The sequence below is a fragment of the Zonotrichia albicollis genome, chromosome 10 (assembly GCF_047830755.1).
Source record: "Zonotrichia albicollis isolate bZonAlb1 chromosome 10, bZonAlb1.hap1, whole genome shotgun sequence".
In the NCBI taxonomy this organism is placed as follows: Eukaryota; Metazoa; Chordata; class Aves; order Passeriformes; family Passerellidae; genus Zonotrichia; species Zonotrichia albicollis.
In genome coordinates, this window is record NC_133828.1 from 5,970,449 (window position 1) to 5,985,343 (window position 14,895).

The 14,895-nt window shown below is 38.7% G+C and overlaps 1 protein-coding gene across 2 annotated transcripts in view; it reads right to left on the bottom strand.

Moving 5' to 3' along the window:
- Positions 1–4,576: 4,576 nt before the first annotated feature.
- SPOPL (speckle type BTB/POZ protein like) overlaps positions 4,577–14,895 on the bottom strand; it is a 31,992-nt gene continuing 21,673 nt past the window's right edge. Inside the window, exons 6-11 of one of the 2 annotated variants that reach the window (XM_005487895.4) lie at positions 13,960–14,137; positions 13,810–13,865; positions 12,133–12,255; positions 10,936–11,078; positions 10,796–10,849; positions 4,577–8,785 (exon numbers count right to left, since the gene is read on the bottom strand). In XM_005487895.4, coding sequence (XP_005487952.1) covers positions 8,641–8,785; positions 10,796–10,849; positions 10,936–11,078; positions 12,133–12,255; positions 13,810–13,865; positions 13,960–14,137 — 699 coding nt within the window. In that variant the 3' untranslated portion in view covers positions 4,577–8,640. Of the gene's footprint in view, positions 8,786–10,690; positions 10,850–10,935; positions 11,079–12,132; positions 12,256–13,809; positions 13,866–13,959; positions 14,138–14,895 lie in introns of both variants that reach the window. The other variant, XR_001332767.3, reaches the window with a different exon arrangement.

A 14,895-nucleotide genomic window follows, 5' to 3' on the forward strand; every position in this document is an offset into this window, starting at 1 on the left:
ACTTCAGAATGCAGTTTTATACCACATGGAGCACCCTCAACAGCTGATTATTTTTAAAAAGCCCCAAATCTGGTCCTTTAAACCTTTCTCCTTTAAAGTGATAAAACATCTGCACTTTCTACCTCTGCTTCTTTTGCTAACTGCCCAGAACATTCCAATACCTTATTGGAAAACTGCAGCCTCTTGCTGAGGGTGTACCTTGGTTACCAAATCAACACATTCTGAACACCCACACTATTTTTTTCAGGATAATTCTTCCATAAAAACAGGTTTTATACTCTGCTTAAGCACTTCAGTAATGATTGGTACAGAATATTCAGAGGTGAATCTAACTGGGGCACACTGCCCCAGTAAACACTGCATATTTAACTGGGTGGCAAAACAACTGGAATGAAGTATTTATTGATTTAAAAAGTAGCTCAAACTGCCAACATTTCATTTCTTTGATGAAGTGTATCTAAAGAAAAAGGATTTCTGGAGCTACCCAAAGAGATGCTGATTTCAGACATCCAGACCCTTGCAGGCTCCCAGAGCTGGGGCAAGTTTTGGGTTTGTTTTAATGAGTCAAATGTTGGATACCTGCAGAGCAACATGGAAAGCCAGAGCTCCTGTGTAGACAAAAAAACAGTGACTCTCAAAACCTCACGGTATTGATTCTAAACACAAAATTCATATGGTTATTTATTTGGATAAATCCCTCCATGTGTGCATGTCCAGGGTAAAAGAAAATTAATGACAACATAAAGGAGGCATACAGAGATTCTAAAAATAAAATAAACAAAGCTCTGAAGAGCAGGTGCCCTCCAGGATTTACCCAGTTTTGCCAAATTGCAGCTGTAAATATTTCCCAAAGCGGATGCTCAAAGGATGAGCTGAGCTGCTGACAATAACTTTGTACCCCCACACTCCCCACCTATTCACTGAAGAGAAAACATCTTTACAGGAAAGATTGAAGCCTTGGGTTATGTCCAAATTATTTATTTGGAGAGACCATATTAAACTCCCTAATGCATCCATCTTATTCTCCCTGCTCAACTGGAAATCCAAAGCTGAAAATCTGAAAAACCCCAGCACCCCAAAGAAATAACAGACAAACAAGCCTTGCTCACATACACAAATTTGTATTTTTTTAGAAGCACTGGAGATTGAATATGCAAATTATTAGAATGTATTAATTATCATTAATCATTCCTTCACAAAGACTAGAACTAATTGGAGAAATAATTTGAGAAAATTGAAGTACATGACAGAAAGCATTAAGATTCATTAAGTTTCAATTCTCTGGTCTGTCAGCTTGTCAGAAGTAGATGCCTGCTATTCCAGCACTACTGGTAAAACACTGAATATTTTTCTAATCTAGTACACAATTTAACCCCTTTTATAGTTTATTTGAGATTAACCACATCTGACATTTTCTGCTAAAAGGCACCTTCACAAGGAAATTTGCATCTCCATTTTTTAAATCAGCAAAATTGAACTTGCTCAAATTTCACTACAAAGCATTTGCAGGTTCACTAGGTATTTTGTATTTATTTATATTATTTGAGAGGTGCCAGCACACATTCAAAAAACCCACAAGAGATGAACAGCAAGGCATTTGAAGAAAAAGCTGCATTCAAAAAATATCCACCCTGCCCCATAGCCACGCCTCAAACACATCTTGACCAGAACAACCAATAAATACACAAATACTTTATGTCTCTCTATTTGTGGTTCTGCAACAATCCTCCCCATTAGAGTTGGTACAAACTCTTGATCCAGCACAACAACCCCAGTGCTGCTGTGAGGGAGGAGTGAGGGCTTGGCAGTGCAAGAATTCCCTCCTGTGTGTGCCTGACAAGGGCAGCCCGCCTGCAAGAGGTGACAGGGACAAGATGCACCCTTTAATTGACATTTTTATTCTCCATTTAAATCACATGCTGTGGGCTTTACAAAGACCACCACAGCTCCTAATCTGGGCATGGCACAAGGACCAGAAGCAAGATTAAGTCTTTGCTGGAGGCAAACATTTCAGTTGTACACTTCAGCAGCAAGTAGGTGGTTTGTTTTAAAGTTTCAAGACTCAATAAACACAGCTGAGTTAGAAAACTGAGCACATAATAGATAAAATTAATTTCAAAGCTTACTGAAAACTCACCAACTTAAAAATGGAAAATATATAAATAGCTTATGTGACAATTAAGGTTAAAATAGGTCAGACTGGAGCAAGAGCTTCTATGCTTTAAGATTTCATCCTATTAGAATATTTTTTGCATACTCTTCAAAATTTACCTTTTTTTTAACAGAAATGGCTCAGTCAACTGTGCAGGGAGAAACGTGGGAAGTCAAAAACTGTGACTGCTTAAAATGCAGCAGCAGTTGTCTCCACTCTGATCAGCAGCACCCAGTCTGACATGGTGTAATTTATTTTCTGCATGACTATCACTGCCAACGCATGAAACATGCATAAGTTGGGCAAAGCAGAGATTTCCACTCATTATCCACCTACCCCTGATTGAAACACAGCACCTGCACCAAAATATTGTTCTGCTCCAAACTCTGCAAGGCAAACATGTTGGTGTCAGGAAACGTTTTCACAGGCGGCCCTGCTCCCTGCCTGACAGGATGATCATCACCAGCTATTGCTCCTTCAAACACTTGAACCAAGAGCTCAAAACACTCCTGGTACTTTCTCCATAAGCCAAGGCCATGCAAACTCTGCGAAGTTGGTTTTTCTTCCAGAGTCTTAAAAATCACAACCTTGTTTCTCTTCTTTATACTTGACTCACAAGAAGCCCAATTTTACACTTTGAGCACCAGCTTCACATGCTGCTAAAATAAAACTTATTGACACCCCCTGGAATGCCATTCCAAAGCACTCAAGAACTCTCTCAGCTGAGCCTGGGATGGGTTTTTTCCCTTGGTACAGTGCTTGTAATGGAAAAAGCAAATCCTGAAATCCTTCACCCGACTCCTTGTATTTTTCTAACTTTCTCTGAGAGTACAAAGAAGGAATCTTCAAAACTGACAAGAAGAAACAAGTTCTTCTAGTGGAAAATTGCCAAGATGTTTGCAGAAAAATAAACTGTTCAAGACTAATTTTAAGAGGCAATTAATAGCATTTCCTCTGTTAGCACACTATCACAATGTTAAGTGCAAAGTTATTTGTGTGTAATGGATGCAGCTGCATCTTTAATCTAATTTACTTAATAAACGTGGCAAGTAAAATTTGTAGTGGAATGGGTAATATTCTACCTTGAATAGTAATTGTAGCTGAAGCCATCTAAAACACAGAACACCATTAATGCTATGAAGTTTGGAGTAGTGGCACAAAGACTCACTTTAATCAACTTTAATTTCTCACCTGACTGCTCAGGCTGCACTCAAACACTTCAACACCAAACCATCCCCTCAGCACAGGGCAGGACAGGCAATTCTGTGCAGCAAGAGATGGTTTCTACCCATCAGCCTCTATCACCAATTCAGAATCAATATTTGAGCTTCTCCCTTTTAAAGAAAGAGGACACACACAGGACTGAACCAACACCATAAAAAACTTTTCACAATATTCAACCTAAAGGAGAAAAGGATGTCTTCAAGTGCTCAGTTTCCACATAAAAAAACCAGTGGAATTTGCTACAGAAAAAAAACAGGTGGTTTTTAAAATCAATCCTCATTGAATCAATTTTGCTGAATAACAAAATTTTTTATGATTAACAACTGGGAGGAAAACCATCTTCAGAAAGGATAAAAATATGGCCTTCTAAATAAAGAAATAATGAAGTTTAACATTCTTTATCTGGAATTTCAAGCTCAGGTCAGACATTTGGATTGCATAAATAATTCTGATACCACTCAGGCGTAACCAGTCCTGCTCCTTCAGAAGTTACTGAACACTGTGGGGATGTGAGTTATGCCATTATTGAGGAACATCAGACTGAATCACTGTGGAGTCAGCTAAGGGATGATTTATTCTGTTTTAAGCACACCTGGAGAATTTTGCATGTACCTACCCAGACACACACTTTTCATGAAATAACTTACCTTGACATCACCATTTTCAGGAGTTCAGAGTGTCCAAAGCCATATATCACTGCAAATATTTATAACCACATGAAACCCCTTCCATACCACTCCTCCTCTTCCACAGCACTTCTCCTGTAACAAATGCCAACAGCATTCCTACTGGACGGGCTCAGCAGCAGCCTGTACTCGTTGGCAGGACAAAGGATGATGGTTTTTGATGGTGGGTGGAAGAAGAAAGCAGATTTCAAACCCACCAATCCCATCTTCATTGCCACAGCATCAACCCTCCTTCCCACCAGCCCTGACAGAGTTTGTGCTAAGGGAGACACTTCTGTGGTGGGAAAGTGAGGCTGTCCAGAGCTTTGAAGTGTAAAAACAGAAAAAAAACCAAGTTAATGGGTTAAAATTAAAAATAACCAAGGCTGCAAGATCCTCCCCAGAAGAGGTTTCCAAAAGGACAGCAGCATATTTGACATCAGACTGACAGTGCTGATAAAATATCTTTCTCAAAGCAAAGGCAGCCATTGGGAACAAATGCAGGTACAGACAACAAATAAAGACAGACACTCTGTATAAGTAACAACTTTATTGTAACTTGATGTGCTGAAACGCAAAAATATTTTCAGCAACAAGGTACAAAAAGTATTTCACCATTAACATCAGCTGATAAAAAAAGGCTGGATGGTTTGATACGACTGTTTACATATCTGAATTTCTCTTTATCATTTCCACCCCAAAACAGGTCCAAGTCATTTCACTGGTTTAACTTCTAAAATAGGACTCATTGATCTTAAGCCTTCAAAAACCAGGTTACAAATACAGTGAAGTTCCTTGCAAAACACTTGAAATAGTGAATTCCCTTTACAAACATAGTCCATTTACTGTAAGCAGAAGCCAAGATATGAGACTAAGTGTCTTGGCTAGCTAAGGAGCTAAGCTCTGCACTAAATACACTACTGACAACAGACAGGACAGGTAACATTCCATTTGTCAATTACAAAAAAAAAAAAAAAGCAATTAAGCTTAGGAATTTTAATAAACTGTAAAACTGAACAAAATTTGACAACATTTCAGGTAGCAGTACCTCACATTTGCAATTCACTGCCTTCTATGAAACACAGTTTCAAATAGTGCACATGGCTTTTATTCTCTCAAAGGAGAAGCCTTGCTGTGAGGATTTAAAAGGAACACAATCTCTGTGTAGGTCCTCTACTGATCTCCTCTGCAAAGGTGAATTTTATACTAAATACTCAATGTGTAGAAAAACATCAGAACTAGAGTAACCTTGTGTCCATGATTATCACGTTTTGACATACACTTATCTTGTAACAGCAAATATTATCACAATTTCACAAAAATATACCATTACTCAACTTGTATCTGTAATACTTATTCCACTTGCTTGTGTAGTTTGTACCTTGATGAAATTGAATTTAGGAAGCAAGAATCAACATGCAACAGAGGTCAAATGCAATTTGAACTTTTCCATCTCAATTGTGTACCAAAGAGCATTCTTCTTCACCTTTACAAATACGTTTTACAAAGACCTTGCACCCTGTTAAATCATCCCTTCATTGCAACGGTTTCCTATAAAGGCACAATGTGTTCATACTTCTGCATGCAGTAAATGGACTAGGAAATAAGGATTATTTATTGAAGCAACTTCCACCCAAAGCATCTCCTTAGGAGAGGTCTGAATGGAGAAAAAAAAAATATATATATAATACATAATAGCATTTTAACAGCAAATTGAGTCCTTATTTTTAGAAAGTCACCCTTGACAAAAAACACCACACAGTCACACACACACACACGCACACACACACAGGACACATGCAGGGTTCTCCCCAGAAAAGCACAGAAGTGGTGGTTCACATCTAGGAGAGTAGTGTTGGCAAGCCAAAACATGGCACCTTCATACATAGGCATATTCCTAACCCGGAGGGAACACCAGGAAAAACCCCCAGGGTCTCAGCCTGGAAAAACCTGACCACAGATTATTCCTGATCCGCTGCACTTCCAACTGAGGCTTTAAGGGCAACTTCTTGAGATGTGGGGAATGAAACTGAGTTACTGAATCCAAAGGGGGAGGTTGGAATCATCAACGTCCCGTTCCAGTGAGAACACTGCATGTAGGTAATTAAAGAGGTGAATAATTAGTGCACTCACTTAAGATTACAGCAACTGCTTTACCTTTTTCTCAAGATCTGTCAGAACCTGAAAACATAAATAAATAAAGTCCAATCTGAACAGATGGATCAGCAGAGGGCTCTTTCCTGTTGGTGTACACACAGTTCACACTGCCTGGCTCGAGGAGGGGACACTCCATGATGCACACAATATCACAGCACAGTGTCTGACACTTTTTTGGTACAAAGTGTGCTATTAGGCTTGAAAAAAAAAAATCCTAGCAATCTTTAAGCTTTCCATCTGATTACTGTAAGTTGTTGCTTTAGAACAGGCTGACCTGGGCAATCATTACAGCATTAAATATTCAAGTCACTTTGCACGTGAGCGCTGCGAGCGTTACAGTGATGAGGAGCTGAAGTCCCAACACGTTACACAGTGCAGCAAAAATATGATTCTGGAATAAACACCTTCACCTCCTGTTGTGGAGAATGCTTGTGAGACCTTATCTCAGATAAATATTTAAAAATTGATAAATCTCTGTATATATATCATTTGATGCCTTGTGTATTATTAAAATTTCTGATTTTACACTTTAGCCATCACAAAGGTTTAGCTAGAAGGTAAGAAAAAATTAATTTTTAAGGGTTTTAGTCTTCAAAATGGGACTGGGCATTTTTTTCCAATTTACCTTTATAAGTGGTTTACTAGATGCCCAAGTATAAAATTAAATATTCTTTCCTCTAAAAATTTCATTCAGAGCAAGTCAGATGAATCTCAATGAAATGAGGATGGAGAAACAATCTGAAATTCTTCCTCTCTTCCCTGCACGACTTTTTTTAATAGGCAAACTGAAACCCCTAGACAAAGTTGTTTATAAATTAGGTGAGATCTCCTCCCATTCCCCACTGTAAAATCCAAATCTTCCCCCCAAAAAAGAAATACAGCATATTATCACTATTACAGTAAACTCAATGCAATAACTCAGGGAACATTTAGAGTGTGCACTACTGCAGACTTTTCCTCCCAATTGTAAACAAAGCTATCAAACACTGAGGATGTTGATATTAAAGCTAAGGTTCATATAGTAAAGAACTGGCCCATGACAAGCAGTTTACAAATGTTTCATCCTTTTTTCACATTATGCAGAATTTCAATACCATCCACATTATGCAGAATTTCAATACCATCCACAATGCTAGTACAAGAACTGAAATGCAAGACTGAGCAAGTCTGTGCTTGCAGATACCATCTGACATTTCAGGGAAATACTCCTGGATGTGTGCACAGCCTCCCCAGGTGTTTGTGGGAGCCGTGCATGTACGTCAAGATGGGAAAAATCCCCTCAAAGTTTTTACCATTCACATGCCTTTTTCAAATAAGCGAAAATATTTTGTTACTTAAATATGAAAGCTCGCAATAGCCACCTTCAATTGAGTCTTAAAAAGACATGCCTTTCTTTTCTAACAAAACTAAATCCCATGTGGCTGTGGGCATCTTAAAATGTATCTAAAAAGTTAAGCCACAATTACCTGTACCTCATTAATTCATCAAAAGCAAAATATATATGTACCACACAACATACAAAAGTTACACATTAAAAGTGCATATTCAAAATCCATTTGGCCCATTTCCTCAATTTACATTTGGTCATTCTATGCATCCTTGACTTTTCTATGCAACCATACACTGGGATATATTTATTCCATTTACAATACCATTCCTTTTCACATTGAGCTCCTTTACTTCTCGTTCAGTTCTGCATTAAATGTAAACTAATGATGGACCGTACAGAAACACAAGCAACAGGTTTATTCTGTGTTTCTCTTCACTGCTGGGACAGCTTTGACACACACACAATAAGCATTACAAACTGTAATGAAAATACATTTTTGGGCCAAACCATTGCATATTTGCCCCCACAATGAAAAATAAATTATGTTCAAAGCAGTATATTGCCATAAATAGCCTGTGGGCATTTGCTGAAGGTAAACAGGCTCTCCCTATATTTAGCACTTGCCTAGGGTACATGATGTGCCTCTGGCTCAAGTGCTTTTAATGAGAGGCCAGCCAAAACCTTCCAGTTAGCACAGGACCAAACTATAATCTTTTTCTTTTTTTCTTCTGAAAATAATGGAAGATCCCTTTCAAAAATTAATCTTCAGTTATCAACTTTACTGCATTATGGAGCTAGTGCAATCCTGCAGAGCCTAGTCAAAAAGACAAGGCACGTTAAAAAATAATAATAAAAAAATCAAGATACATTAGACTATATGGACTAGAGAGTCATTGAAGATAATTTAAGGCCTTTCAGTGAATTAGAGTAATCAGTCTAATTTAAAGCTGAGGATTAAACCATAAATTATCCATCTGAAAAGCAAACAATAGGCTTTTTCAGCTTCTGTTCTGTGGACAAGAATAACAAAAACTCTTGTTATGGTTTGTGAAAACACCTCTGGACAAGGAGGAGTGGAGTCAGTCCAATTTCTCTAGAGTTCATGGAAGATCTCAGGACTGTTTTAGCCGTTTGCGTGGAATGCCAAACTGTGGACACTGTGCAGACGCCAGAGCACGAAAGGCCTCGGCTACTAAGTGAGGGTGGGAGTGGATCATGGACTTCCAGCCTGCAGTTTCCATTATGTCTGTTGCTTGGCTGAAAACAGAAGCATTAAGAACAGTCACACCATTTCACAGACCAAATGCACGGTGGAGAAGAGCAGGCAAGGCAGAAGTGCTGCAGTGAAATATTGTGGGACAGACCGGGGATGCCGGGGAGGGTGCCAACAGAGAGAAGCAGCAATTTGCAATTTGGGTATGGAAATATAATCAGATGTGGGACAAAAGGTACTTGTTCTGCTCTACTCAGTACCAGCCAGACCTCAGCTAGAGAACTGTGTCAGAATAACCACCTTGAAATTGCTCATGAGAAACAATAAAGAGGAAAACTAGGAAGAAAATGAGGTCTAGTGCAGAGACAAAAAGCAAGGGAAGACACGATAATCTCATTACATTAAAGGGCATGCTCAATTTGGGGAGAGAGAAGGATGACAAGATGAATCAGCTGAAACTGCCTCAAAAATGATGCAGTTCATCTCCTACAAAGAGCCATGAAGGCAGATTAGCTGGCTGGCTCCAGACCCCTTCACTGGGAGCCTGCAGTCTCAGTCTCATATTGAGAACATTCACTCTTTTTTCAGTGCAGATGATGGGCCACATTCAAAATAGCTCTCAATGGCCACTGTTGATTTTTAACTAACACAAAAGTAACAACAGATTTTAGCAAGTATCACACTTACACCCAAGAGATAAAAACTATGTATTTACTCAATGTATATATTTACTTTTTGGTTAAATAACAGGAAAAAAAGCAAAAAATTCACTTGCACATGAAGAATATTGTATTGGTTGGGTTGCATGTCACACTGACACAGGATAAATTTGAAACTAATATGCATCAATCCCAAGTTCCCAATGCTCTGCATTTTCACAAGCCTGTTGTGAGCACCCTCACACTGTTTCAGGAACATTATCAAGCATGAAGTTATCAGCTGACCTCTACACCACATGATCTCTAATCTTTGGTAGATTTCTTATGCAAGCCTTTAATCTGCTGCTGCAAGTCAGTGAGGGTAAGGGCCTTGAGAAACAATACTAAAGTTCAGACTCCCTGGTGCCCAGAATCAGTAAATTAAGCCAGGCCCTCTCCTACTATTTCCTTGAATTCCTGTACATGTTTTAGCTGAAGCAAAGATGGACAGCATGTTAACTAGCAAACATTCAAGACAGAAATCAGCTCAGGAACTTCCAAATCACTTGAGAAGAAATACATCAAGTAGTTATATAGTTATGATTCTGACTTATCTCTATTACTGATATTTTACTATTTACTTTCACCACCCACTGCTTTTTCACATCATGCTCAATCATTACGCCTATGAAACCTTTTTTTTTCAGGGAGAAACAACAATTTAAACTAAGTGGTGCAATACAGCCTTTAAGTTCTCTGGAGATTCTGATGGTAAGAACTAAGTGCTCCACTGCCCTTACACTGAGCCTACTGCCAGCTCTTCTGCAGCTGGCTGCCTTCCACTCTGTGATTCACTGGAGCTGCTGCAATCCAGAGCCTGAGCCACACAGTCTCAACCTATTTCCAGTGTAGGCAGGAGCCCTCAGAGTCAGAGGGACCAGACTGACGAGTTGTGTGGCCTCCAGAGCACTTGTGCTGGCGTGTGGGAAGGTGCACAAACACGTCCCCAAAGGCAAAGAGAGCAACTGCCCTCCTGTCTGTGGAAATACTGCAGGCTCACACTGACCCAAGCAAGTCTCAAAACCACACTGGGGTTATCACTCCTCCAGGCACAAAGCTGGGTACTCATGAGAATGGTTCTCTCTATAAAGTCTGCTTCCATCATCTCACAGCACTGTGCCCCTGGGAGAGGGAATGAAAACCAGCTATTGTTAGGATCTCACACTGGAGAGCAGCTAACATTCCCTGGCATTTAAAGGGGGAGTCACAATTATAACTGGGGTAGCATCTGCTGAATCCTACTTTACTTACAGTCAGTGACAGGCCTCAGTAGTGTGGAAATGAAGCAACAGTTCTTAAGATCTGCAGTCTACTTAGCAGTGTTTGTACAGAACATCGTGGGGCAGGGAAACTTACTTGCTATTCCAGTTTTTCCCATCTTTACACCCAAGTTGTCTAAGAACACTGCACCTGCAAGAGAGAAGTGTGCTAATATTGAGAAAGTACACTAAATATAAACACAAAGATGTTTAGTAAGTAATCCAAGTGTTACTTGCCTGTTAATAAAGTCTATTGCTTGTGCTTTTAGCTGTTCAGCGCTGTGCAAATCTGCGAGGATAAGAATGTCAGCAACATTTTCTACCGAGAGGTTACTACAGAGTGCTTCCTCACACATCACCTTCAGCCGTTCCAGTGCATACTGGAGAGAGAGAAAAACTGCACTAATCATTCCTCAAACTCATTCCCTCTGTCCCCATCTCTGCAGTTCTTAAGACACTTCCAGCCAGGCTTGGTGCTTCCCGAGTTTAACATCAAACTGCTTCCCCATGGGTGCTACACAGTGCAATGTGCTGCACTGGACAGTTCTCAGATGGAACACAGGCATTAGGCTTGGCACAAACTCATTAAGGATCTTGTTGACAGAGTTTTTAGCAAATAACAGAAATAACTCATTCAGTAGTTTTCATTTCACTTTTGTTTGGTAAGGGAGGAGGAGCAAGGAGCCAAATCAGCATTGAACAGGTTCACATCTCTAAGTGAGGGACAGGAAATGAGACAATGGAGTTTCATCAACTACATTGTTTAAAACAATCCAACCCATCTCTGAATTCCCCAATTTCCCTCATACCTTTGATAAAGCCTACAAGAAATTTGATGGGAAAAAACTGCATTCCCATATTATATTTTGCATTAATAAACCATGCTTCTTTTTTGAAGGATGTCACAGTCTGAACAGGTTTCATTTTTGTTTTCTGGTATTGCAGACAATCATATATATCAACCTTATAACAGTCAATCTCATATAATCAACCTTATGATGATCTCTACATTTATCAATTATGCCCTAAATCAAGGCCAGCATTCAAATAAACCCTTAATTGCTGAGCTGCTATAAATCCCTATATCTCAAAAATCACAGCAGAAAAAGTATTTCAAAGAACAACAATTTTAAGAGTAGACATGATCCCAACAAAGAAGAGATGAAAGATTAGAACTATTAGGTTTGTAGGGAAGACAATACTATTTGTAAAAAAAATTTGATAATAAATAAATACCTGAAACATTTCTCTTTAAAAACAATCTTATACTGCTAAAAAAATCTATTCTTTCCAATCTTTCTTTATTTCTGATAAGAACTGCTCCTCATGTTTAAAAAAAGCAAAATATATATCAAAAAATCTGAAAATAATTTTTTTTAATCAGCATTCCCCAACCAAACACTAGATTTGGGAAGTTTGGAGTCAATTACTTACTTTGTCTGCAGCTGCCAACAAATTGTCAGCCATTTTTTCAAGATTTGGTGCTTTTCCTGTGTAAATGAATCTCATCATTTCTTTAAAAACTTCAGGGTCTACATCATTTATTTCTACACGATTCTGGTAAAGAAGAAGAATCAATAAAAGTCTTTGGAATATAGCTACAATTTCGAAGTGAATATTAAATATCAACTGCACGCATGCTACAAGTTTTCATTCACCATCCATCATACAAAATCCTTACAAATTTAAGGTAACATTCAACAATGTTAAGCTGAAAGCAATCAAAATAGCTCTTAAAACTCAGGTAGAAATCAGCTGGAAAAGCTCCAGTAATAAAAAGTAATTGTAATTTTTTTCCTAGAAATGCATAACTCTGGAGTCTCTCACATAGACTGTACATAAAAATCAAGAGTTTCAGGAATACTAAAAAATGCTTCTGAGCTTCCAACACAAAGACAATGTGTTTGGAATATCAGAAATCAGAGCAGCAGACAAAACAAATTGAGCCATTCTTGGCTGAACTTAAACTAAGTCAACACAGCCCAGGTTTTGTTCTGAGAATCCAAAAAGCAAACACACTGAGCTGACATCACACAGCTGAAGATTGCCATAATACAACAGAGGCACTGCAAGCTTGACCAATCCTACAACAATATACCCTAAAAGCAACTAATGAAGAGCGAAATGATGTCAAAAATGTAGAAGCAAACCCCAGATTTTTGAAAGGAATATAAAAATCCCAGGCACAGGAGATGTGCATGGTCTGGTTTCCTGTCAGTGCTTAGGAGGAGGGCTGCAGAGGAGATGCACGGATGGATCTGATGAAGGCAAAGGCCTGGTAGGGCACACTACTCAAGCTGTGACATGTTTGGGTTTCTTTCAGACCAGGAATCTCAATAAAATGCTCCCAGTACTCCAATTCCACCTGTGACAGTTTCCAAACTGGAGGTGCTGGGAAGGAAAGTGACCCTCAGCTGTACCACAGCACTACGGTCACCCAAAGTGTTTGTGCACACCAGTGGCATCTCGCAGTTTTCAATGATGGCCATCCATCATAACCCTTCTGTGAGGTGATCAGTTCCTCACCTCTTCATGGATTCTGCCCATAACCAACCCACTTTTGATAATTCTTGAAGAAAGACACAAACAGCTCTTTGCCATGGGAGACATCAAGTGCATAAAAGCAGCAGCAGTGCTTTGCTGATTAAGAAACCCTCTATCCAAAACACTTACACAGGTCAAGTGCCTGCAGAAGCTGTGAATGGAAAGGTGTTCCACTGCCTGAGGGATTAATGCCAGGCATAATCCACCTCTTGTTTCTTGGTTACCATAAAAAACACTTTAATACTCTACAGCAAAACCTCAGTCAAGGCAACCAGCTGATGGGAAGATACAAACTGAGGCAAAAAGGGGGCAGATTACCGGGTCAATTACAGCAGTAGCTAATGTTTAAAAACACCATCTAGGGGCAGATACAAGTACCTGGAAAACTCCAGCACCTCTCCACTCTTTCTACACAACTCCCTCAGAACTCACCAGGACAGGTTCATGTCCCTCATGCACCATAAGAACCCTCATCCTCCTCAATCTGCTCTGCCTCAAGTTTTCTGCAATGTCTTCCTCTTTCACAAGGTACAAATATTTACATGTAATATTTTCAGTGAAGCTTACCTTTTTGCTTTCTTCCATTTCATGCTCAAACATTGCATTAAAAACTGGAGATCGTGCTGTATCAAGAAAAGTAAATATTAAATATAATCAAATTTTAAATTTATGGCAATTTAAATTACAAAATAATAGCAATACAAAAGTAGAAAGTACCTGCAAGGACAGATTTATGAGCTTTGAATTCTTGTCCTCCTACATAAAAACTGCAATCTGTAAATCTTGTTGTTTCCCAGAGATTCCCTAAATCTTCTGCTAGTCGACATTCAGGTACCTTCAAAGTGTTTGTATTAGACTGTCCTGATATATTTACTGAGTCTTGGACCACGCTTACCTAACAGAAAATCACAGCAAGACAACTCCTTCATAACTGAATGCCAACAAGAATTAAATCACAGTAGTACCTATTGCTAGAATTCCAACAATTCCAAAGCAAAGCAAAAAACAGTGAAACTTCTGGCATTAGGCCAGAACCATAAATTAATTCTTTACAGTTTACTTTAAAGTAACAAAAAACAAATAGGGCTTGCTCTAATATTGTGTACTTATCCAACCAAAACAAAAAAAGAGAAAGCACAATACCACATGCCACCTGACAGAAATGCCAACATAAATAAGGACAGATACAGTTCTTGGAAAACCAGTGGGAACAAAAACAAGTTAATGCTATTTCAGAGTTAAATTAACAGTTCAACACTTCACCCATCTCAGTAAAATATACACAATATAAAATTATATACAAATCATCAGGATCACATGGTCACAGAAAAGTTTAAAGAACAATCTGTAGAATTTTTCAATATCCCTTATTGTACTGACAGTTAAATTTATACATAACCTGCATTGTGATGATGCAAACTAAGTGCAAGTAACAGCTCCTTCATTATTTTATTTAATTTAGTCCAGATGAGGCAGGAACCACAAGTAATTGTTTTCCAAACAAGATTAAAAGCCATTACTTTCAAAATAGGTTTAAGGTTTAAGTAACTTCAGTAATAAAATGCATTCTCACAGGATGTAACTTTGTACAGAACTAGCTAAGAAAACTGAAATATGTGCATTGCAAGTGAATATTCTGCCATTATTCCCCAT